The sequence below is a fragment of the Danio rerio genome, chromosome 13 (assembly GCF_049306965.1).
Source record: "Danio rerio strain Tuebingen ecotype United States chromosome 13, GRCz12tu, whole genome shotgun sequence".
Classification (NCBI taxonomy): Eukaryota; Metazoa; Chordata; class Actinopteri; order Cypriniformes; family Danionidae; genus Danio; species Danio rerio.
Genome location: NC_133188.1, coordinates 51,365,001 through 51,392,500, shown reverse-complemented (window position 1 = coordinate 51,392,500; position 27,500 = coordinate 51,365,001). Strand labels below are relative to the sequence as shown.

The window sequence follows — 27,500 nt, the reverse complement described above, 5'->3', positions numbered from 1 at the left end:
TTATACAAGTGTTCATGGTGAGCTGTGTTTACAGTAATCTCGTGACATAAAAGTCAACAGTCATTTTGAGTGTGCTGCTAAAACCAGCCTTGAGCGACATCTGCTGTTATCACCATCTGCTGATAAAACTAGCCTAGAGCGCCATCTGCTAATAAAATTAGTCTAGAGCACCATCTGCCGTTAAAATTAGCCTAGAGCCCTGTCTGCAGTTAAAACTAGCTTAGAGCAACATCTGCTGTTAAAAATAGCTTAGAGCGACATCTGCTGCTATAAACTAGCAAAGAGTGGCATCTGCTGTTAAAACCAGCCAAGATCGGCATTCGCAGTTTAAACTAACCTGGAGTAACATCTGTTAAAACTAGCCTAGAACGGCATCTGCTGGTAAAACTAGCATAGAGCAACATCTGCTGCTAAAACTAGCAAAGAGTGGCATCTGCTGTTAAAACCAGCCTACAGCGGCATCTGCTGTTAAAACTAGCCTGGAGCAACATCTGCTGTTAAAACTAGCATAGAGCAACAACTGTTGCTAAATCTAGCAAAGAGTGGCATCTGCTGTTAAAAATAAACTAGAGCGGCATCTGCTGTTATAACTAGCCTAGAGCGACATCTGCTGTTAAAACTAAACTAGATCGGCATCTACTGTTAAAACTATCCTGGAGCAACATATGCTGCTAAAACTAGCCTAGAGTGGCATCTGCCGTTAAAACTAAACTAGATCGGCATCTACTGTTAAAACTATCCTGGAGCAACATATGCTGCTAAAACTAGCCTAGAGTGGCATCTGCCGTTAAAACTGGCGAAGAGCAACATCTGCTGCTGAAACTAGCCTGGAGCAACATCTGCTGTTAAACCTAGCAACGAGTGGCATCTGCTTTTGAAACTAGCCTGGAGCAACATCTGCTGTGAAAACTAGCCTAGAGCGGCATCTGCTGGTAAAACTAGCATAGAGCAACATCTGCTGCTAAATCTAGCAAAGAGTGGCATCTGCTGTTAAAACCAGCCAAGAGTGGCATCTGCTGTTAAAACTAGCCTGGAGCAACATCTGCTCCTAAAACTAGCTTAGAGCAACATCTGCTGTTAAAAATAGCATACAGTGCCACCTGCTGTAAAAACTATCCTACAGTGCTATCTGCTGTTAAAACTAGCCTTTTCAGAAAGGAAACACATTTATTAAACAAACTCACAGTTCATCCAGGCAGTCGTTTGGTTGTTTCAGTCTGTTCCCCTCAAGGAGATAATCATAAATCTCATGGTTTTGTACGCCCGGGTACGGGGTCATTCCTCGAGTGGCGATTTCCCACATGGTCACTCCAAACGCCCACTGAAAAGTACATTAAAAGATGATAAACTTCAAAAACTGAACATTTACTCAGCGATGCAACTTTGGAAGACACCCAAGACTTTTTTTAAAACAATAAAAACAGAAGGTAGTTGAATTTTAATTAAGACAGAGCAGGTGTAGAGACTAAAAACAAAGATGTTGTAAAATCTCTCACCACGTCACTTTTGACAGTAAAGACTCTGTCAGCGAGGCTTTCCACGGCAATCCATTTTACAGGCATTTTGGCTATCCGGCCCTGTCTGTAATAATCACCGCTGTAGATTTTCTTTGACAAGCCGAAATCAGCAACACACACGCTCATGTCATCACGCAACCTAGACAAAACAAACACAACATGCATAAAAAAATACTGACACTTAGAGGGTTGACAAAATCAGTCACTATCGCTACTCTGCCACTGCCTAAGGTGCTGAATTTGTCCCACAGACTGAAATATTATGACTGTTTATCCATTTCTTGTTCATGTCAAGCAGCCTCAACACAGAATCTACATTGTATAATTGCTTCAGAAATAAAAGTGACTTGACAGAGTCCTCGCAAGTCTCACACTAGGAATAAAAATTCAGGGCTTAGTAAGTTTTTCCCGAAAGAAGTCTCTGAACACTTCATTTATAATCCATAGTTTCAGGTGCTGCACATCTTGTATCTTCACACCAAAGACAACAAAGATAGTGGGACCATTCCTTATCAATGGAAACCTCAAGGTCACTGGATATTTGAAATTGCTACATGATCAGGGCCGGCCAGTGGCATAGGCAGGATAGGCCAATGCTAAGGGCGCTGTACATCCCGGGGGGCACCAGAAATGAGCGCAGTTAAGTTGGTTTTGTTTTCGGTATTCCTGACACGTTCAGTGATAGACAGCAATAACTCAAAAACCTCTTACCCTAAAAAGATCTAAAGTGTGTTTCCTACAAAAAGACAAAGCTGCTTATGTTTCACAGCTGTCTTTTTCTTATTATTTTTTTTTGCTCAAAATTACGAGCACTGCTCCATTTAAGCCCTCGCCAATATGCGTTCAGCCGGGAGAGCTCACGCCGAGCGGAGGTCTTAGTAAGGGACCGTCGGAAAAGTGCTTCTTTTTTTCTTTTTTGGCTCCGTCCTGCATGTTTTATTTAAAACACAACTACTTTTCTCTTAAATGAGCACAAACAGTTACTAAAGTAGTCGAATGCTTCATTATAGATCTGTGCATTCTGACATTAACATCTCTGTTATCAAGCAAATCACAATGAGAGATTCACTAGCTGCTCTTCACTAAATAACTATAGTAACTTTAATCAATATGCAAATACAATTAAAAGTGAAGTAGATTTTATAGCTTGATTTAATTTCTGTATAGGCCATTGATTTTAATAGGCTAAACCTTTTATTTTATTGTCAGTATTTTCTAATGTTTGCTATGTATTCTATCATTTGAAGCTATTTGTTGTCCCATATTTTTTTACATCCAACGTTAGACAGATTGCTAATCAATAAATAGCTATAGTGCTATCTGTTAGTTTTGACGTCAGCTAATGTTATGGAAGGGCATAGATGTTATGGAAAATAGTAATATTAATGTAACTACCCCATCATTCCTTCCTCAAGCAAATGCGTTAATATTAGATCAGCATTAATGTTAATTGCATTGGCATATTTATCTGAAGTTTTCCCAGCTTGTAGTAGTCGATCAAAAAGCTATTTAGTTTCTTATGACCATCCAGTGGAATTTACTGCGATGTGACGGGGCGCCACCTGACATCTTGCCTAGGGTGCCAAATTGCTTAGGGCCAGGCCTGTACATGATGATGTGTTTCCCTCTTTATGCACTGAAGCTGGCACGTTCCCTGAGTTTTTCCAGCAAGATGGTGCACCACCACGTTATTGGTGTCGGGTCTGAGCATTCCTAGATGAACAGTTTCCTGAAAAGGGGATGGGTCATCGTGGGCCTGTTGAATGGCCCCCAAGGTCTCCTGATCTGACCCGCTTAGACTTTTATCTTTGAACCATCTGAAGGCAATTGTCTATGGTGTGAAGATACAAGATGTGCAGCACCTGAAACTATGGATACTGGAAGCCTGTGCTGGCATTTCTCCTGCGGTGTTGCTATCAGTGTGTGAAAAGTGGGAGAAGAGGGTTGCATTGACAATCCAACACAATGGGCAGCGCATTGTACACATTTTATAAGTGGTCAGAAACTTGTAAATAACTCATGAAAGAATAATGTTAAAACCAAGCACACCATTGTTGTTGTTTTTTTAAATTCCCTATAAATTTAATGTGTCCAAACACCCTCTTGCTATTAAAAAAAAAGTTGGATCCAAGATGGCCGACCTGAAAATGCCCACCATGGTCACCACTGATGTTGAAAAGTTTGCCCCCTCACATATACTAATGTGCCACGAACAGGACGTTAATATCACCAACCATTCCCATTTTATTAAGGTGTATCCATATAAATGGCCCACCCTGTACATTATTAGTTTATTATAAATACAGTACTCATCATAAATGAGTACATCTCATTTTGAAAATGAATATTTTTATCCTATTCACAGTGAATATGGGTAATATACGGAATATTGGTGCATAAACCTGATCTAAACATATGAAGCTTGCAGTTTGTCACTTCCACCTAAATAGGTCAATGTTTTGAGTCAAACTGAAGCTTTTTCTCATACTTCAGTTCATCATCAAATCTTCTGACCAATCAAATGCTCTCTAGAGTCTGACATGCCCCGCCCCCTTAAAGACGCTTCGCTTTTCATTTGATGCGCTTGAGCCCAACCACTCTCCCTGGCAGAGCAGTGATAAAACAAAACACTATTGGCTGTTCTTTAAAAGAGGGAGGAGCTACTCTATGTCCCACCCTCTCTTCATGTTTCAGTTGAGATTAGATCAAACATCTCACTTCACGCGATTTTTAAATTAGTCAATAGACTATAAGTTGAGGACACATACATGCAGTTTCGTGCGGCCAGGTCTCGGTGAAGGAAGTTTCTGCTGCTGAGATACTCCATTCCCAGAGCGATGTCTATCATGAACTTCAGCAGCATCTGCATGGGGAGATACTGGAAAAACAACATCCTATTAGGCCAGGAGCCTGTGTCATCTGTATAATGTCTGTCTTTGTTTTGGTCTCTATAACCAGCCCACTGCCAATTTACCCAATTATATTTCAGCACTCCAGGTTGACTTAATGGAAAATGGTGTATTTCATTTCGGTCTACTCTAGAAGCAAAACCCCCATGATTCCACACACATCATCAAAATACATCTTTGTTTATGGTCAATACACTCCCTCTAGTGGTAATAACATACTGCGCCATTAAAAAGTAATTCATAAATCCTGAGTTCGTTAAGCCACCATCATGGCACAGGCCCTCAGCACACTTTGGTTCATGCAAGAAATAAACAGTAATACTGTTTCTTTAGTATTATTACCACAGTATCTTCCCCGTGACGGGAGCGGAGCAAGTAACTGTGCAGATCTCCATATTTCATGAAGGGAAGCACAACCATTGGTTTCGGAAAGTGTCCAGATCCAACCTCCAAACAAACACCTACAGAAACACAATCAGCACAATGTGGATTTAAAAACCGCTTGCACATCTATATCAGATTGTTTTCACTCTTTCTGATAATAAAGAGCATTTATAGTGTATTTAGAAACAATGGTTGTTTCTTACCCAAGAGTTTGATGACGTTCGGATGGTGAAAATCCTTCATACAAGCAGCTTCATTGAGAAACTCTTCAATCTCTCTCTGGGAGAAGTTATCCACTAAAAAAGGCAGACATTAATCAGATATGAGACATTTTATATTTTCTGTCTGGACTATCTAGTTCAGGGGTGTCCAAACTCGGTCTTGGCGGGCCGGTGTCCTGAGGAGTTTAGCTCCAACCCTAATCAAACACACCTGAACCGGCTAATCAAGCTCTGACTGCATAACTTCCTGGCAGGTGTGTTGAAGCAAGTTGGACCTAAACCAAGCAAGACACCGGCCCTCTAGGACAGAGTTTTATTCACCCCTGATCCAGTTATACAGATTTGAATTGAATTTAATATATTGTTCAATGGCTTTGTATTAATATATTAATAAATATCTGCATATATATATATATATATATATATATATATATATATATATATATATATATATATATATATATATAAATATATATATAAATATATATATATATATATATATATATATATATATATATATATATATATATATATCTTTGTTTAAGTATCACAAGTGTTTAATATGTGCTCAATATATTAGGATAAAATTTGTTCTAAAAGCACTAGGACAACACTTATAGGACCACCTACATTTTTGTAAATGTTTTATTTATTTACTTTTTAAATAACATAATGTTTTTCCAAAAAAGTGCTCTGGGTAGCCCAAATAACATGTCGGTGCCCTTTAGGCAAGGGATTCATCAGAACAAGCAACAAAAATCAGTTCAAGGCACTTGGCTGCCGAAACGCATAGGTTATTTAAAGATTAGTCATGTAAATAAAGGCTTTTTAATATTTTTTCCATATCTTTTGATTGCATTGGACTGATTTTTGTTGCTTGAACATTTTTTTATCAATTATTAAATTAGTTGGGGTAATTGTTAAAAATATCTGCAACCTAACAATCTTTTAAATAAATATTATATTTATGTTGATTATTTTCAATATCTTTAATTATTATTATCATTATTATTATTATTATTATTAGTAGTAGTAGTAGTAGTAGTAGTAGTAGTAGTAGTATATATTTAATAGAACATAATTTGTTAATGTATTATTATTTTGATAACCTCAATTAATTTTAAAAACTATAAAAATACTTTACAATAAAAACATAATTTTATTAAAAACATTTAATGACTTGATAGATTGATTACTTTTTCAAATAAATACAAATATTTTAAATAAAAAGATAGATAAACTAAATGTCTTTTTAGTAATTTAATCTAATCTTACTAAACAATAGTACGTCTTCTTTTTTTATTTTTATATTTGTTTTTTTTTTGCCTCAAATCACAGTCATTGATTTGCAAGTTTATTAAGCAGAAAATGAAAATATTTGTAATAATAATCATAAGTAACGACATAAATGCTAAATTGACTTTAAATAAAATGCTTAGAAAATTAGACAGATAATTTTAAATTTTAATGACAGCTGTGATTTTGTAATTGTCAATGACATTTTTAAAAACATAACTATTAATCTGCATCTTCAAATTTGATCATTGTCTGTGCATTTAAATCAAGAGCTTTGAGTGTAAATTTCAACCTACACATAAATATTTATAAGTTCTTATTTAGATTTGCAAGCTCTAGAGGTTTGCTACTGATTTACCTTCATACGAAATGCTTTTATATATATTTCTACATTAACAGCCACTGCTATACACATCTATAGTCTTAATCAAATCTTGTCTTACATTTCATGGTCTTCACTGCAACCTTTTCAGTGGATCCATCAGGCTGTCTGAGATGTCCTTCCATCACAGATCCAAACTCGCCTGTGAAAGAGAGATCAGGTCATTAGATCAATCCCACACCACACCAATCACACATTGTACCTCCTCCCAACAGAGAAAAGCCGCAACAATCAAGATTGCATGATTATATGCTGTCATGGCTTTGCAATCAAAAAATGTGATTATAATGGAAGTCAATGGGGTAAAATCAGCCACTAACATAATGAAAGGGGAGTCAATTTGCCCAGAGTGTATTGAGTGTTGAGTTTTTGAAAAATTCCAAAGCATTTTCCCAAAATATGTGTCAAAATAAGAATTGTCAGAACAAATTTTCCCATTTGCTTAAACACAGAGACAGTTGTGGCCAAATTAAGACTCAAAATAATAATAATAATAATAATAATACATTTTATTTGTATAGGACTTTTCCAACATACATGCGACTCAAAGTGCCTCACAAACAACAACAACAAAAAAAGCATTAAAACAGACCACATAAACTTGTCCCATATACTCGAATAAAAGCATTCATGTACACAAAATGTAAGCATATATCCACATGATCACGCACACGATAGTCCTTACATGTGCAAGCACACACCATACATACACACATAAACCTACAACAATATAGATCAATTGCATACACCTTTAAAGCTTGTGTATTCATACGCAATTTTAAAAAGATTTGTCTTAACACGCTTTTTAAAAACATGAATACTAGGGGATTATTTCACTTCAAGAGGGAGACAGTTCCAAATTTTTGGAGCATAATGGCTAAAAGAGGCATTGCCAGATCGCATCAGGTTTACAGAGTAAAAGCCCAGCGCTAGAAGAGCGTAGCAAACAGTTTGGATTATATTTTGATAAACAGTCGGAAATGTAGGAAGGTGTCATGTTGTGAAGTGCTTTATAAACCAACAAAAGAATCTTAAAATCTATTCTTTGGTGCACAGGCAACCAGTGTAATTCTATTAATATTGGTGTGATGTGCTCTCGCGTCTTCAATTTTATTAAAACTCTGGCTGCTGCATTTTGTATCAATTGCAACTTCATTATAGAACCCTTGGGTAGACCAGTATAAATAGCATTGCAATAATCAAGGCGAGAGAGAATAAAAGCATGAATTAATTTCTTGGCATCATCAAAAGATAGGAAAGAAGGAATTTTGGCAATATTTCTTAAATAATACAACTAGTTTTTGTAACTTGATTAATATGAGATTTAAAATTAAGATCACAATCGAAAATAACACCCAGATTCTTTAATTCTTTTTTGGATTGTAAACCTAAAGAACACAATTCTGCTTCAAAAATCACCCCAGAAAGGATGAGAACATCCCTAATGGCACACAAGGGTTCTCACCTTCTCCCAGAACTTTTCCAATGGACAGCAGGTTCCTCACGATCATCACGTCCTGCAGTTTGGCCTGAAGTTCACTGCTGATGCCCAGACTCGCAACTACAAAAAAGGGACAGTTCAGAAACAGAAGGAAATCAACTCAATATTTACAGACATAAGTGGATCCAAATGATGTTTAACAGAGCAAGGAATTTTACACAGTATTACCTATAATATTTTGTCTTCTGGAGATATATTTGTTTTATTTCGGCTAGAATAAAAGCCGTTTTTAATTCTTTTAAAACCATTTTAAGGTCAATATTATTAGCCCCTTTAAGCATTATTTTTTTAAGATTGTCTACAGAATAAAACACTGTTATACAATGATTTGCCTTTAAAGGTTCAGGACACCCTGGAGAACTTTTTTATTTGTATTAACAGATGTGTGTGTGTTGAGCATCAGTTAAGACAATGTTAGCACCTGTCAGCTGTAATTGTGGGGAAAACTGGGTAATTTTGAGCTTTTGTCAGCTAATTTCAGCTTCCGGGTTTAAAATGATTTTTGGGGCGGGATCCAAATCGGCGACGTAGCGCAGAACTGCAAGTGCAATGATGACGCGTCGGTTTCTCATTATTATTCATAGCGGAGTTTTCTTATCCTATGAGAAGAGCCGGCTGCTTAATTATTCATCAGACCTGCCGGACCTGCCAGTGTCAAGCCCGAGCTGAGAGACACGGAAACCACGGCACAGTATTAGCCGTTCATGAAGGCTCATATGCGTTTGTTTCCATCATCCACGGGGTTTGTTGCATGTTTTCCCCCGCGATCTTGTCAGGGCCAATCATACAGCAAAGCTGTGTGTGTGCTGCTAGCATTTTTGTCGGGATAGCAGCACGAGAATTGGAGAATGGCGGACGCTGTCTTTCATCAGGAGTTCGTTCACATTCAGACACATCGCCGTGCTGCTGTGTTTGCCTAAATCCTCCAGATTACCAGCAGGGTTAATGGTTAAAATAGACGGGTCAGGGGACCTGCTGCACTCAGTCTGCTGGATACGGGGATCGAGGGAGAAGTCCTCATTTATAGTGTTTACATGAACACACTTATCTTTATAATGATATAAATTGTTGTTGTCTGTATATGAAATTACAAATAACAAATGTAGCAGGGCATTAAATCACTGTTCATTTCTTTGCATTTTAACTTTGTAAACTATAAACTCATGCGTCTCCTCTTTGTGTCTCATTTTGTGAGCTAACTGACAACAACAGTTGTTCGCTCCCCTTCTCCCCTGCTGGCCACGCCCACTCCTGCCCGATGCTCGCGGAGCTCCGCACCCATTAATCATGCATCTTTTGAAAAAATCTGAAGTAGACTTTAACCGAAAGAGGGGGGTGTCATGGCCCTTTACATGTCACTTTAAGCTGAATACTAGTATCTTGTAAATATCTAGTCAAATATTATTTACTGTCATCGTGGCAAAGATAAAATAAATCAGTGATTAGAAATGAGTTATCAAAACTCTCATGTTTAGAAATGTGTTGAAAAAATCCTCACTGTTAAACAGAAATTGGGGAAAAATAAACAAGAGGGCTAATAATTCAGGAGGACTAATTATTCTGACTTCAACTGTATATGAGCGAGAGATCACAGTTATTCAGTTTTGAGGTTTTAATGAAAGATGAAAAAAAAAGAGTGAATAATAAAGCTTGGCGTACGTGTGATTTCGATGGCTGAGCGGTTATAGGATCTCTGAGGTTTGTACTCCACGATCGGAGTGAGTTTATCATCTGCACCAAACCAACACCTGTAGAGGGAGCCAGAGACACACTTTTATACATGCACACACACAAACACAGCAAAACACAGCACAAAAACAGGCTGCCAATGCACTGATTCAATACCAGACTGAAAAGCTGATGTGACAGATATCTGTGTGATAGTTTGGAACGGTTACACAGCGCCACAATACTTTTCTCTTAGGATTTTGTCTTGTTTTCCGTTTACTTAGCTCAAATGAACTCACTGGAGAAGCAAAGTGACTTTTGTTTTTATTTCTCTCTCTAATAAAGGAACTAAGCTGAAAAGAAAATTAATAAATGAATGAATGAATGAACAAATGAATGGTGTTATCCTTTTAAATTGAAAACAAAGATGTAAATATGATTGATGAACTCAATAAAAAGATTGTTAAAAAGAACAACAACTTGAAACCACCGTATATCCAGTGGGCCAAATCCTGTTTGCAAACATCCAGAGGTAATTTGATGCTTTACGCTCAGAGCTGCTTTGGCAAACTCTGTCCTCCATAATTAACTTTTACTGTGAAGCCACGCTGTTTTTACAGACCAAGAACTGCAACTTTCCCTCTGCTTTTCTTTCCTGAAGCCTTCAATTTCCCCTCCACAGTGCATTATGATGAACACACGCTGCTCTCAAAAATAAACCTTGTTTTCACATTCGCTGTTGGACTGAAAAGGCATCTGAAAATAACTCAGCAGAGGGAGAATCAAGAGTAATTACTGAAATCTAATATAGAGAAAAAAACGATTGCGTAATGTTTTTTCAGAACACCTCAGGACATTAATCAGGATAAAACCAAATGCACACTATGGACTAGATTGATTCTTCTTGATCTCAGAATTTAGACTTTTTTCCACTCACACTTTCTAGATTTTGATCTCACAGTAAATTGTATTTCAATTATTCTAGGTTTTTATATCAATTCTGACTTTTTATTCTAATAATTATAATAAAAATTAGATAACTTTACCTCTTGCAATTATCACTTTTCTCCTCTGAATTAATAATTCTGACTTTTATTTAGCAGGAATCTGATTTTAGTTCTCACAATTTTGACTTTTTTCTCTGAAATATGAATTTATGCCTCTCAATTTGAGCTTTTACTTATAATTCTTAATTTACATCTCATAATCCTGACATTTATTTATCAGAATAATGAGTTTAACTCTGGCAACTCTGTTTTTTTTATCTTTGAATCTTGTAATTCTGACTTTTTTTACCCAGAGTTCTGTCTTTAAAACATAATTCTGACTTTTATTTCAAACTTTGATTTACGCTGAATAAAATGCAGAATCACATGATAAAATTCAGAATTATGAGAAATTAAAGTCAGGATTATGGGATGCAAACTTAAATTGTGAGACATTAACTCATAGTCTTTTTTTTCTCTGAATTCTGAATTTGCCTCTCATAACTCTGACTTTCTTCTCTGAATATGAATTTATCTCTCACACTTTGACTTTTTACTTATAATTCTGAATTTGTATCTCATAAACCGGACTTTTATTTCTCAGAATTCAGACTTTTATCATGAAATTCTGCATTTTATTCAGCATAAATCTGAGTTTGCCTCTCATAATTTAGACTTTTACCCTAGAAACTTTTTTTTTTTCAAATTATAAGTTTGTCTCACAGTTTGAGCTTTTTCTTATAATTCTGAATTAGCTTCTCATAAACCTGACTTTTATTTCTCAGAATTCAGACTTTTATCATGAAATTCTGCATTTTATTCAGAAAGAAATCTGAGTTTGCCTCTGACGTTTCTCTCTGAATTATGAATTTATTGCTTGCAAATAGTTTTTTCCTCTGAATTTGCATCTCATAAGAATTTTATTTATGAGACATCTGAGTTTACCTCCCGCAATTCTGTCTTGTATCTTTGAATTCTGAATTTGAATCCTTTAATTCTGATTATTTTTTAAGTATTATTCTGACCTTTATTTATCATATATTGCTAAAAAAAATCTCAGTTTACACTTTTTTCTGTGAATTCTGAATTTATGTGTCTCACAATTTGACATTTTAGTTTAAATCATTAATTTATGAATTGCAATTAGAACTTTTTTTTCTGAATTATGAATTTGCATCTCATAATTCTGACTTTTATTTTTTATATATATATATATATTTCTGAGAATTCTGAGTTTACCTCTTGTATTTGGACTTTTTTTCCTCTGAATTATGAATTTATCTCTCATACGTTGACTTTTTACTTTTAATTCTTAATTTGTATCTCATAATCCTGACTTTTATTTCTCATAATTCTCATGTAATTCTGCATTTTATTCAGCAGAAATCTAAGTTTGCCTCACATAATTCAGACTTTTTCCTTTGAATTATGAAATTATGTCTCACATTTTGACTTTTACCACCTAAATTTTGAATTTTTCTTCGGAAATCTGACATTATCACACAATTCTGATGTTTATTTCGCAGAAATCTAAATGCATCTCTCATAATTTAGATTTTTCTCTGAATTTTGAATTTGTCTCACAATTTGACATTTTCCTCAATGCGTGTAATTCAGAAATCAGATTTCATCAAACAACAATGACTTTTATTTAGCAGAAATCTGAGTTTCTTTCTTATCTTTTTTTTGCTTTCTCAAAATTTAGTGTTTACATCTTGCAATTGTGTGGGTCGGCACAATGGCTCAGTGGTTAGCACTGTCGCCTCACATCAAGAAGGTCACTGGTTCGAGTCCCGGCTGGGTGAGTTGGCATTTCTGTGTAGAGTTTGCATGTTCTCCCTGTGTTGGCGTGGGTTTCCCCCACAGTCTAAACACATGCGCTACAGGTAAATTGAATAAACTAAATTGTCCGTGGTGTATATGTGTGTGTGTGTGTGTGTGTGTGTGTGTGTGTGTGTGTGTGTAAGTGAATGGGATTGGGTGTTTCCCAATATTGGATTGTGACTGGAAGGGCATCTGCTGTGTAAAACATATGCTGGAATAGTTGGTGGTTCAATCCACTGTGGTAACCCCTGATAAATAAGGTACTAAGCCGCGTTACTTTAGATTTCATGTTGAATGAGAAAACAAGAAATGAGCTTACGGTAAATAAGAGTTGTTGTGCAGCCACACCACCCAACACAACACGATCACCAGAAAGAAACCGCAAACCACCCCGAGAACAATGAAGGCAGAATCAGGACGATTGGGAAGCGGAGTCGAGGATGGAGAATCAGGCGAATCTGCAAAACACAGATGCATGCATTTCAAAATTAATAAACAACAGGGTAAAACAAAAAAACAAAAATCCATGAAACAAACATGGAGAAATAAAACTCCTGTATTGACAAGGTTCATGAAAGTTTGTATTAGATTTAAGTGAAGTTTAATTTTAAACTATTTTCGAGATGTGCATGTGCTCATGATTGACCCAGCTGGTCCAAATTAGCTAATCATGATCCTCCAATCAAAGGATCCCAAATCACTATATATATCTCCTCATTTCCTTTCTACAACTATCTTCGTCTGGAAGAAACCCCCCTTCTCCCCTTTTTCCTCCTTTATCCAGAATGGGCGGCACGTTGGCCCAGTGACTAGCACTGTTGCCTCACAGCAAGAATACCAATAGTGTTGGGTCCTCGCTGAGCCATCTGGTATTTCTGTGTGGAGTTTGCATGTTCTCCCGTGTCCGCGTGGGTTTCCCCCAGGTTCCCTGGTTTCCTCCCACCATCCAAATGTGCTCTATATTATAGATAAAATAAACCTAAACCTTTTTTAGAATGTCTTAGGGTGCTTCCACAAGACTTCCACATCTTCTCCACGATGGATGTCCAGCGTTCTCCAACCGCTGGCACCTAGACTGCAGCTCTGCACAAGAAGTTTGACCAGAGGAGAAATGGTCGAGCCCAAACTGAGTTTCTCTCGAGTTCCTTCACTTTCGTCACTTGAAGTTTGTCGCCACTGGCTGGCATGGTTTGGGACTTGTAGAGCTGAGCATCGATGGATTTGCTTTTCAACTGAACTGAACTGAACGGAACTGAACCTCTGAAAACTGGACTCACACTGTTTCGATTTACTATAATTTTCTGTGTTAAGCTGCTTTGACACAATCTATATTGTAAAAGCGCTAAAGAAATAAAGATGAAGTGAGTTGAATTGAATTAACCATTTTGAACATCATCAGATTTAGTGGTCAACATATTTGAACTAATGGTTTGGCCTCAAAGACAGGTAAAAAATCTGTACTAGTTAGTATTTTTTTCCAGTGCCATTGCTTTACAGTATTTTATTCTTTAATCTTTCTAACGGTGAAACCCAGAGAAAGTTTGTTGCTCACCAATGCTGGGCACAACGAGCCAGTGTCGTGACCGTTTGGTGCCACAGCCGCTGTGTGTGCAGGCCACCACTTCCACACTGTATGTGCTGTTAAACTCCTGCAGAGTCACTGCAGCCTCTGTGCTCATGCTGCGAATCTGAAACACACAAACATAATTTATTTACATTACACTTTACAAAAAACAAAACAAGGATTGAATAACTCTGGAAGAGCTTTCTTCTGAAGAAGGTTTTCAATATTGTAGACCATTTTAAGGGATGTAAACAATAACACTGGGCCCAGCTTATTTCCTGTTTTACATTTTTAATTTCTATAGCTGCAAAGAATCCAAAAAGAGCCACATATTGATAAATAATGTTATGATAGCTGTTTTTTACATTAGGTTATGATTGAATTGCACACTTGTTACAGTTATGAAATGGTTTGATAACAAGCAGGAAATGTTCATGGGCCAATGACATCACCACATTGAAATGGTCTATAAAGTCAATACTATAAGCCCCCTAAAAAGATAATCAGTCAAAAATGAAAATTCATTTACTCACCCTTTGCTTGTTTTTTTTTTTTTGCTTGAAAGCTAAAAACCTTTAACCATTGAATTTCCCTGTATTTGTTTTTCCCACTATGGAAGTTAATGGTTACTGAATTTCAGCTTTCTTCAAAATATATAATTTAGTGTTCAACAGAGGAAAGACACCCATAACTGTTTGAAACACCTTGAGGCTGAGTAAATAGTTGGTCCATTTTCATTTTTAGGTGAACTATCTATGTAAGGGTGCTTTCACACCTACACTTTTGTTTCGGAACGTATCTCGTTTGCCCAGTTATCGCGGTTCGTTTGGCATATGTGAACAGGTCAACCGCACTCTGTTCCGCGCCAAAGTAATCGCTCCGAGATCGCTTGAATGAGGTGATCTCGGCTCGATTGAAACGAACCCTGGATCGGTTCGATTGTAGTGAGAAAGCGATCCGATCCGAGCGCGGTTGTATCACTTTGTTTTATGGATATGTAATAGGCTTACGGCTATATGAAGAGAGAATTATGAGTGGGGTGGAAAGTTTCGCGAGTCTCCGTATGCCCGCAAACGAGTGATGATCTCCCGGCAATCTCGCGTCTCCCTCCAGGTCCTCAAATAGGCATCATCGCGCACCCTTCTCACCCCTCCCCACCGCATCTCTCCTCAGACACGCCGCGCGCGCACCCTGTCAATCACCACCAAACCACCACCTCTCCTGACAGCTGAGCGGGACGCTGCAAAATAAACCCTGACACTCTGACCAATGGGAGGAGAGTTTACTCGCACGTGACTTGTTTTAGCTCTTTTGGTCCGATTAGAAACTTTGCAGTGTCAAAGCGAACCGCTCCAAGAGCAAAGAGCAACAATGTAACAATTTTAATTTCTGTTTTGGAACAACTGAATCGATTCACAGGTGTGAAAGCACCCAAAGATTTTTTGATCCATTTAAGATTGGACAACCACTGTCACCCTAACATGCCTTATTAACATAATTAACCGAGTTAAGCCTTTAAATTACACTTATTGCTGAATATTTGATAAATAACTAGCAAAATATGTATTGCTGGCGACGCAGTGGAGCAGTAGGTAGTGCTGTCGCCTCACAGCAGGAAGGTCGCTGGTTCGAGCCTCGGCTGGGTCAGTTGGCGTTTCTGTGTGGAGTTTGCATGTTCTCCCTGCGTTAGCGTGGGTTACCTCCGGGTGCTCCCGTTTCCCCCACAGCCCAAAGACATGCGGTACAGGTGAATTGGGTAGGCTAAATTGTCTGTAGTGTTTGAGTGTGTGTGAATGAGTGTGTGTGGATGTTTCCCAGAAATGGGTTGCGGCTGGAAGGGCATCCCCTGCATAAAAAAAACATGCTGGATAAGTTGGCGGTTCATTCCGCTGTGGCAACCCCAGATTAATAAAGGGACTAAGCCGAAAATAAATGAATGAATGAATATGTATTGCCATCATAGCAAAGACAAAAAAACTATTAGCTATTAAAATGTAGCTATTAAAACTATAAGGCTCTATTTTAACGTCACAAAGTCTTAAGCACATTGCGCAAAAGCATTCAGAGCGAGTCTGAATCTACTTTTGCTTTTTTAGGGATGATCTGCTCCCTGGCGTATGGTCTAGCAGGGTTGTGCTCAATCTCTTAATGAGTTCTGGGTGTGTTTTGAGCATAACGTGGGTTAAACCAATCAGAGTCTCATCTCACATTCTCTTTAAGAGTCAGTTGCGTCGTGTCATGGCACATTTGCTATTTACATGGGGACTTTGTAAGTGAAAAAACTGAACACTTCACTAGCGAGAAAACAGTTAAACAAAGCATCTGCAGCGCGAGAATGAAGAACGAGCCTCCTCCATTCAGCCTCTTTACTTTACTTTTACTCTTTGCTCCTTTACTTTTGTGGATAGGGAAATGGTGTTGTACACACTCCACTTAAGACATCCATTAGCCTGCATATTTAATGTATTTTGTTAAGTGCAAAAATTTGTTTAAAACTATTTCTGAATTCAGTTCTAATTTCCAGAAAATGTTATATCCATGCCCACCAACACTCCCGGGAGTCTCCCGTATTTCAGACCCATCTCCCGCCCTTCTCCCATATTGTTCTGTCTCCTGGAAAAGTCCCGAAATTCAGTTTAGTCTATTTCATATTATATTTATTTGGTCTATTTTAGTTTCTCAAAAAAGCAACGCACCAACAATGCGCCTTAACAAACCTCCGATATAGACCAGCACATCCACGAGTCCCCAAAGTGGTGCTATTTAAACAGTGTAGCGCAAAACTTAAAAATTACAGTTGCACTGGTCTGAAAATGGCAATAAATCACGCCATAATGCTTGCTCCTTAATGCGCTGGGTGTATGATAGGGCCCCTTATATTTAAATGTTTTTAAATGTGTGAGTTGAACAAACAATCTTCTCTTCATTCAACAGCACTTTCTACAATTTCAAAAGATTTATGATCATAATAATAACAATTATGATTTTTATTAAGTAAAAAATAGTACATAGTTTCATGGAGTCTTGAGGGTGAGTGAATTAAACTCGGTAACAAGTGAAGTAACATCACTGTATTCACATTGTAACTAGTTAATCATTACAGAAGAGATTATTTGTGTGCGAAATGACACCAAAACAGCATAAATGCAAAACTTAAAAAATGAGAAGCTGTTTTCTGTACATTCAGGAGTGCTGTGCATGCAGGACACACACACAGACATGCACACACACTCACCCACTCAAAAACGCATGTGACACATCCAGGCTGGTTGCGTAAAGTGAAGATTGTCACTTCACTTCCCGAGGAGCCAGACATGCTGACAGTAAATCAGTCAGTGTTTCTGCACATGCCGTTAGAGTTGCATTTCTTAAAACAAGAAGTGAATCTATCTAGGATCCTTGAGGAGGACATATGGTTTGGGTTATTTGGAGAGCATGCCACTCATTTCTGCTGCAATCAGACTTGTTTTCCAAGCATATTGAAGTCAAAATGTTCAGCCTTCATGTTGATTTTTTTTTTTTTTGCTTTTTTAAACATTTCCCAAATTACGTTTACCAGAGCAGGGTTTTTTTTCACAGTATTACCTTTAATATTTTTTCTTCTGGAGAAAGCCTTATTTGTTTTATTTCGGCTAGAATAAAAGCAGTTTTAATTAAATAGTAAAAGATTTTAAGGTCAATATTATTAGCCACCTTAAGTAATATTTTTATGATTTTCTAGTAAAAAGAAATGTATTTCAACACATTTTTAAACATAGTTATTTTAATAAAATGTAATAAAAATTAAAACTAATTTCTAATAACTGATTTCTTTTGTCTTTGCCATGATGACAGTACATACTATTTCACTAGATACTTTTAAAGATACTAGTAATCAGCTTAAAGTGACATTTAAAGGCTTAATTAGGTTAATTAGCTTAACTAGGCAATTTTGGGTATAGGCAAAGTCAATGCACAACAGTGGTTTATTCTGCAGCTAATCAAAAGAGATGGTGTAATTGTATTAAACTTAATTATTTTTTTTTTAAATTCAATCTTTGGAAAAAAAAGTATTACATGAAATACTGTAAAAAAGTTTTGCTTTGAAAAACATCACTTGGAGAAATATTTAAATTAAAATTTCACAGAAGGGCTAATACATTTGCCTTCACCTATATGTAATAAAACATCAGCATTTTTAATCAACCTAACTGAATTTGCATTTCCTATAAGTCAACATTTCTTTTGCTGATAATAAATTATGGTTGAAGGGATATTACACCAAAAATTAATAATTTCCTTAATTTCCTCACACTTACGTGGTTCTAAACGTATGACCTTCTTTTAATTTCTCATAATTCTGACTTAATAACGTAATTCTGCATTTTATTCAGCAGAATTTTGAGTTTAGCTCTTGTAATTCTGATTTTTCTCTCTAAATTCTGAATTTGTGCCACGCGATCAGACTTTTCATCCAACAGTTTTTACTTATTTAGAATAATAATAATAATAAAAATAGGCACGATAATCTGGCTCAGTGGTTAGCACTGTTGCCTCACAGCAAGAAGGTCGCTGGTTCGAGTCCCGGCTGGGTCAGTTGGCATTTCTGTGTGGAGTTTTCATTTTCTCCTTGTGTCGGTGTGGGTATTCTTCAGGTGCTCCGGATTCCCCAACAGTCCAAATACATGCGCTATAGCTGAATTGGATAAACTAAATTGGTCGTAGTATGAGTGTGTGTGTGAATGAGAGTGTATGGGTGTTTCTGAGTAATGGGTTGTGGCTGCAATGTCATCCGCAGTGTAAAACATATGTTGGATAAGTTGGCGGTTCATTCCGCTGTAGTCCCTGATAAATAAACTGACTAAGCCAAGGGAAAATCAATGAATGAAAGAAATCTATTATGAAATACACAAAAACGTATAATTATTAATATGACTCAATTTTTTTTTTCTATTTATTTTTAAATATGAATAAATTAGAAAATTACTTGGCGACTTGATGGTAAATTTATTTTCGGCCCACCACCCTCAATCAAGCTTGGTTTTTGGGCCTTTGTAAAAAAAAAATTTTGGGCACTCCTTGCTTTAAACTATTAAAATGTCACTGTTTTAAACTTTTCAAGATTAAAAGTTCCCATATTGCAGTTTTAAATAAAAACATGAATCACAAAATACGAAGAAAAAACCTGATTTAAGGATTTTTTTACAGTGTATTATAATATTAATTATACTACATTATTAATTATACTTATACTTTATATATATATATATATATATATATATATATATATATATATATATATATATATACTTAATTATATAATAATTATTATTATTTTTATTTATTTATTTATTTTAAAGATGTACCATGTATTATGTTCATCATTATCTAAAATGCTTGAAATATTTGTAAATAAAATAAAGTTAAAATAAATCATAAATACTACATGAAAACCAAAATCTAAATTAAATATACTATAAAAGCTGAAATATGCACACAAAAAATGACTTTTGTTGCTTGATCAAACTACTTATTTAAAATGAATTGAAACGAGCCCTTTATACTGTTATTTTCATATATTTTAATCTAGGAAACTTTGTTTTTTATTGTGTTCTGTTACTTTATAGTCTGTAAAAACGAATAATGTTTAGCAACGGGAAATGAACACTCTCTTAAGTGGAATTATTGTATTGTATTGTATTTATTGCTACTATAAATGAAAAAATAAAATGTATTAAAGTGCAATTCTTTTGTATTTTTTGGGACAAATTAATTGCTTTATGTTTAATCCACTTAAATTTGTAAAGACAATTAAGTTAACTTAATCAATTTGTGCTGGGATAACATAAAGAAATTGTGTGAAACCCAGTATTTTTACAGTATACACTCAAAAAATTACTACTGCAGCTTGTTTCAATTATTTATTTAAAATGAGTTCAAACGTAAGGTTTTTTTTTTTGGTATAACTTAATTGTTTTATGTGTGATCAACTTAAATTTGTTAATTTACTTAAATAAGTTATTTAATCAGGTTGCTGGTTTGAGCTCCGGCTGTGCCAGTTGGCATTTATGTGTTTGCATGCTCGCGTTGGTTTTCTCCGGGTGCTCCGGTTTCCCCCACAGTCCAAACACATGCGCTATAGGTGAATTGAGTGAACTAAGTTGGCCGTAGTGTATGAGTGTGTGCGTGATTGTGAGAGTGTACGGGTGTTTCTCAGTACTGGGTTGTGGCTGAAAATGCATCCGCTGTATAAAACATATGGAGTAGTTGGTGGTTCATTCTGCTGTGGCACCTCTGATAAATAAGGGACTAAACCAAAGTAAAATAAATGAATGAATTAGATCAGCATTCTGAACATAAACGGAGATTGAATATAACGCAGGATCATGAGCAGATGTTACTGAATGATCCTAATGCTGCTGAATGAGAGCAGCAGCTGTGAGTGTAAAAAGCAGGACTCATTTCCAGTAACTGTTGTTTTTACACAGATCCCAGAATGAGATCACGCAGGTCAGATTGTCAACCAAAACTATCGAACGCGCCGTCACGAATTCCAGTGGTGAGTCACGACAGACGAACAATAACATACGACTTCTGCAAACGCTGTGGGTTTCCTGCAAGTGGCACATGAGAGGAAGTACGCTATTGTGCCAGTGCAGAATCAAATGCCGTGCTGTTATGGATCCACACCCACATGATCAGTCACTGGCTACTGACAAAGACCACTGAGAGCAGAGAAACAATGAGCACATGCTGCATAATGCGTCTCTTTTCTACGAACGATATCTATTTTTGTTTTATGATATATTGCACTATAATATATTGTAATAAACGATATTATTGTCATCTTAATATCACTCATTATATAATGCCGGAATGACAATTCAATATCATCACAATGCAAGTACACTCTTCCAAAAAACGCATTATATTTTATCCTTTAGAATATTTCATTTTTTTATAGTCAGTTTAATAATTAGGCATTGGAGTCAGAATGTGAAAACGCATATCCTAAATAAATAATAACAAATGTTAACAAAAAAAGAGCAAGGTGAAGAGTAACAGAGGCTGCGATACCTGCTACCAGATCTATTTTCAGCTGTCAGGCACCCACGTGAAAATATACTCAATGGTGTGAAGTAACTAATAACAGAAGCTGCGTCCCAAATGGCACACTATACACTATGCACTATGTACATATGCACTTACACACTCAACAGGATAGTATATGTATGTAGTGGTGTCCCATTTGGCACACTAATGTTTTTTTACCAAGCGGAAATTCAAACCGTTTCCCTGATGACGTTTGACGGTTGTTAAATAAGTGAAATAAACAACCGAATTATCAAGTAATACCTGCCGTGAGTGGTGCCGCATTCACTATCGGGAGGTGATATAATCACTCTCGTAGGAGAATTTTGCTTTCACCATCCAAAATAAATAAAGTTATCCAACATGTGCGTCCGATAGCTCCGCCCCTTCCGCTACGTAAACAAAGCTGCGGTCGTTGAGTGCGTGAAGTGTCCATCATTACACACTTTATGTTAGCGGCTGAATGAGTGCATCATCCGGGTAATTAAAGTGCACTTAATGTTTTTAGAGTTTTCAGTGTGAACACACTACTTACACTATTTATACTACAAAATGGCGTAGAATAGTGCAGAAGTATGCGATTTGGGACGCAGCTAATATTATTGTCATCTTAATATTGCTCATTATATAATGCCGGAATGACAATTCAATATCATCACAATGCAAGTACACTCTTCCAAAAAACGCATCATATTTTATCCTTAAGAATATTTCATTTATTTATAGTCAGTTTAATAATTAGGCATTGGAGTCAGAATGTGAAAACGCATATCCTAAATACATAATAACAAATGTTAACAAAAAAAGAGCAAGGTGAAGAGTAACAGAGGCTGCGATACCTGCTACCAGATCTATTTTCAGCTGTCAGGCACCCACGTGAAAATATACTCAATGGTGTGAAGTAACTAATTACAAATACTCAAATTACTTTAATTGAGTAGTTTTTCCTCAGGAATTGTAATTTACTAAGTAGTTTTATAAAAGATTACTTTTACTGTCCATTGAGTACATTTTTAGTGCAGTATCTGTACTTTTACTCTACTACTTTCCTTCAATCTGCAGTCACTACTTTATAGTGGGGGCACGTGATTAGGGGGCCCCGCTTTGTCGCGATTTTCAATAATTGTAAATCCGGCAACCGCAATAATCAAACTCTTGGGAACAATTGTAGTCGGAACCAAAGTTCACAGGTCTGTGTTCTCTGAACACCTCTCAAGAGGTGGACTACTTTATACTTCAGAAGACGTGCCGCGCTGTTTTATCGCTGCCGGTTCTCATTGAAAATGAATGACTTCTGGCTACTTTGACGCTCTCGCCGCTTTCGGTTTGTGATCGCTCCTCAGTTTGTGAAGGAATCCCCGCGTTGTCACTCCACCCCGCCTCCCTTCCCCGCTCCTCAATTTGTTATCGCTTCCCTGTGTTGTCTTTCACCCCCCCCTCTTCTTTAGGGGGCCCCGTCAGTGATCCCTGCAGGGGGGCCTCCGCATTTTGCGCTACACCACTGGTCTATCTATGGTGATTAGAAAAATCAGTCCTGTGATTTCTGTCCAATCAAATCACACACAGAAGGTAAATCGCCTCATAATGAACTACCTCAAGACATGGGCAATTTATAATCGCAGCAAACTTGGAAACGTTTAAAGCGTTCAAGAAGATGTCCAAAATCTGTACATGCATTGACCCAGAGACTGTTTAGCAGCATGTCACTGTAGAGAAGATGACGGATGTTTACTGTATGATGACCGAAATGGTCTTAAACAGCCAGCAGGCACTGGACATCAACATGATGTCAGATTGACATTGTACCCTAATGTTGCATTTTGTTGAAAATCAGGTTGAAGCCAAAACTCAATGTCAGGCCAACGTCAATGCCCAATGTCTAACCAAAAATCAACCAAATATCAACATCTAATAATGTTGAAGCCAAACGTTGTGTGGACGTAACCATGACGTCTATCAGACGTTGGAGTTTGGTTGCCATACCTGATGAATAAATGTCAGTATTCAACGTCAATAAGATTAAGATGTTGTCTTAACGTTGAATTTTGGTCACTGTTTAACAACCTAAAATAACCAAATATCAACGTCATTTAAAGTCGTTATTGGACATTAAAATAATGTTGTGCCTAAACGCTGGCTAGACATTGAGTTTTGGTCACCTGATATCACAACCTAAATCGAACCTAATATTAACATCTTATGACGTTGTGTGCCTGCTGGGCAATAACTAGGCCCACACGGAATCTGAGCACGCAGAATTCTGCAGATTTTAAGCCAATCATTGATTCTGTTTATTTACTTGTGTAAATGTGTGTAAATCTATATTTATTTAGTTTTTTTATTAATTTCAGTAATACTATTAACTAATATGTAAATGTTTATATAATTTATTCACAATACAGTTTGTAAAGTAATCTTTTGTCTATTTTAGTAGATGTATTATATAGAAGACTTGATTTGTTTACCAAATAAAGTGGATTTAACTGGATCTGCACTGTAAACATTAAATACAAGTTAACTTATAATTCTAAACAACTTTGAGAGATACGGACACTGTCGACAATGTTAGGCGTTTGTTCTAGTTGCTTAGATATTGAAGGCAAAGCACGCAGTACGGCACATCCAATGAGCGACTGCCTTCATCAACACTTTTTGACACTTATACTTTTAACTTGTTATAAATATACAAACATTTTTTATTTTATTTTAGTGATTAAAATATATATTTTTTGTCAAATCATTTTGTGGCTAAAAAGTATCGGTTCAGGCACCAATCTGGCACCGATACCGTTTTTAAAAGTATTGATTTAGCACCAATATTGAAATAACCCCAAACGATACCCAACTCTAGTAGCGAATAATTAATTAATTTGTTTATTTATTTATATTGTATTTATTCACAGAGGTACATATGAGGTCAGAATTATTAGTCCTCCTAAATTATTAGCCCACTGTATATTTTCCCCCAATTTCCGTTTAACAGAAAGACGATATGTTTATCAACACACTTCTAAACATAATAGTTTTAATAACTCATTTCTGATAACGGATTTATTTTATCTTTGTCATGATGACAGTAAATAATATTTGACTAGATATTCATATTTTTTTAAGATACTAGTATTCAGCTTAAAGTGACATTAAAAGGCTAAATTAGGTTAATTAAGCAAATTGGGGTAATTTGGCAAGTCATTGTATAACAGTGGTTTGTTCTGTAGACAAGCCAAAAAAATATAGGTTAAATGGGGCTAACAATATTGACCTTAAAATGGACTTTTAAAAAAAATTAATAACTGCTTTTATTCTAGCTGAAATAAAACAAATAAGACTTTCCCCAGACGAAAAAATATTATAGGAAATAATGTGAAAAATTCCTTGATCTGTTAAACATCATTCAGGAAATATTTGAAAAAGAAATTAATCAGGAGGGTTATTAATTTTGACTTCAACTGTATATTATGTCCCACTTCAGGCTTCCATAGTAAGACACTGCCGGTGATGCTGTTGTGTAAATCTGTAAATGAACGTTTCAAAGTGAAATAAAAGCTCATGCTCTTGTAGAGAAGGGACAAGGGAATGATGCACACTGAATAGGGAACGTGTCAGTTAGAACACAGTTCATGCACAGAGCTCTTCTAATGACCAGGTTGTGGTCTGACTCATATGCAAAATATGTAGATCGGTGGGTGCGAGGACCAGGATTGAGAAACTCTGCCTTAAGCTAAAAGATGACTTCACATTTTTAAAATCCCATTCTACAAAAGTCACGTTACCTGATTTCACTGATTTCTATGTGAAACTGAGCTTTGTGAAGAAAAGGTAGCGGGATGTGATGCAGTCATCATTTTTTCAGAATAGATGTTTTGTCATAAGTGCTGGAGACCAAAATCAAGATTGCATTTAGATTATTTTGTCCATCAATCCACTCATTCATCCATCTGACTAACCGACAGATAGATAGACAGATAGATAGAAGGACAGACAGATGGATACACAGACAGATGGACGGAAGGACAGAGGGATGGATGGACAGACAGACAGACGGATAGATAGATAGATAGATAGATAGATAGATAGATAGATAGATAGATAGATAGACAGACAGACAGACAGACAGACAGACAGAGACAGACAGACAGACAGACAGACAGACAGACAGACAGACTGACAGACTGACAGACTGACAGACGGACGGACGGACGGACGGACCGACAGACGGACGGATGGACGGACGGACGGACGGATAGATAGATAAACAGACAGACCAAAAAAATGGACAGACGGACAGACAAATAGACGGACAAACAGACAGACGGACAAACAGACAGACGGACAAACAGACAGACAGACAGACGGATGGACAGACAGATGGACAGACGGACAGACAAATAGACGGACGGACGGACAGACAGACAAATAGACGGAAGGACGGTGAGACAAACAAATAGATGAAGGACAGATGGACAGACGGATAGACGGACGGACAGACAAATAAACGATGAAGGACGGACAGACGGACGCACAGATGGACGGACAGACAGACAAATAGATGGACAGACGGACGGACAGACAGACAAATAGATGGACAGACGGACGGACAGACAGACAAATAGACAAAGGACAAATGGACACACGGATAAACAGACAGACGGACGGACAGACAAATAGACGAAGGACAGATAGACAGACAGACAGACAATCAGACGGACGGATAGACGGATGGACGGACAAACAGACGGACGCACAGACAGACAAATGACGGACAGACAAACAGACAAATGAAGGACAGACAGCAGACGGACGGACGGACGGACGGACGGACGGACGGACGGACGGACGGACAGACGGACAGACGGACAGACGGACAGACGGACAGACGGACAGACGGACAGACAGACAGACAGACAGACAGACAGACAGATAGATAGATAGATAGATAGATAGATAGATAGATAGATAGATAGATAGTTAGTGTGAGCGTCTGCTAGAGGGAGAATCTAGTTTTCAGCTGAACTCCAGCAGGCTGAAGGAAACAGTAAAAACTAATGACCTCAGTGTCTTTCATCTAGCAAACAAGAGCAGCTGTTTCATCTTAGAGACTGCAGCTAATTTCCTCACAGCTGCTGAAGTGAACTGTTGTCTCACCATGTCTGTGGAACAATCCTGATAAAAACACTGCTCCGAGCCACTCACCAGAGCTAATAAAACATAAATGCGTGCATAAGGGCCATCTACTTACTACAAAGTCTATTGAGGATGTTTTCTCTTATTCCGAGCACCACAAAACAACTTAATTATTCCACAACAGGTGTGTGGACGGATAAAGGGACGGATAGACGGATGGACAGATGGATGGATAGATGGAAAACAAGCAAACACTTTTCTCTTATCTTACTTTACATGGATTTTTTATTTAATTTTTGTAATTTTGTTTTTGGCTTTTTTTATCAGCCTTTGCTTTTAAAAATGTCAAGTTATTTTTTTTACCTGTAAACATAAATACAAAATGCCATTTTTAATGTTTTATATACATTTTTTTGTTGTTAATGCTTCAATAATATTTAAAAATATGATTTTTATGTTTTTACAGGAGGTTTTTTTATGTTTTTTTTTAATGCTGTATTGTTTTTATGTTCTACTTTAACCATGAATGATGATTATCCTGGCTGTGAACACAAAGTAAATGAGAAATTATAGAAATGATGTTACACCACCAACACTAAAACAAATAAAACTGCAATAACTCAATCATTCATTCATTCATTCATTCATTTTAATCGTCTTTTTCGCAGGGGCAGCAGTCTCCGGAGAGAACCCCAGACTTCCCTCTAGCCAGACACTTCCTCCAGCTCCTCCGGGGGGATCCTGAGGTGTTCCCAGGCCAGCCGAGAAACATAGTCCCTCCAACATGTCCTGGGTCTTCCATGAGGTCCCCTCCCAGTGAGACATGCCTGGAACACCTCCCTAGGTAGGCGTCCAGGAGGCATCCTCTCAAGGCATCCTCTTGAGGCATTCTCTCGAACCCTCCATGAACCGCCACCTTATCACTGTGGAGGGGTTTGAGTGCCTGAGTGATCCTTAGAGTGATGTTGTTGGGCCTAATTCCCTTGTAGGGTCTCCAAAAGCAAAAAAGTCCCCGGGGGGGACAGGTGCAGTTCCAAAACGCTTTATGAGCGA

General features: G+C 37.0%; 1 protein-coding gene across 1 annotated transcript in view; it reads right to left on the bottom strand.

The window, feature by feature from the left end:
* Nucleotides 1–27,500, bottom strand: part of mertka (c-mer proto-oncogene tyrosine kinase a) — a 65,913-nt gene that overhangs the window by 981 nt on the left and 37,432 nt on the right. The window contains exons 9-18 of the mRNA XM_002664231.8: nucleotides 14,241–14,376; nucleotides 13,008–13,146; nucleotides 9,870–9,958; nucleotides 8,175–8,270; nucleotides 6,771–6,851; nucleotides 5,014–5,106; nucleotides 4,769–4,887; nucleotides 4,286–4,395; nucleotides 1,497–1,656; nucleotides 1,185–1,321 (exon numbers count right to left, since the gene is read on the bottom strand). Of these exons, the coding sequence (XP_002664277.3) occupies nucleotides 1,185–1,321; nucleotides 1,497–1,656; nucleotides 4,286–4,395; nucleotides 4,769–4,887; nucleotides 5,014–5,106; nucleotides 6,771–6,851; nucleotides 8,175–8,270; nucleotides 9,870–9,958; nucleotides 13,008–13,146; nucleotides 14,241–14,376 (1,160 nt within the window). The remainder of the gene's footprint in view (nucleotides 1–1,184; nucleotides 1,322–1,496; nucleotides 1,657–4,285; nucleotides 4,396–4,768; nucleotides 4,888–5,013; nucleotides 5,107–6,770; nucleotides 6,852–8,174; nucleotides 8,271–9,869; nucleotides 9,959–13,007; nucleotides 13,147–14,240; nucleotides 14,377–27,500) is intronic.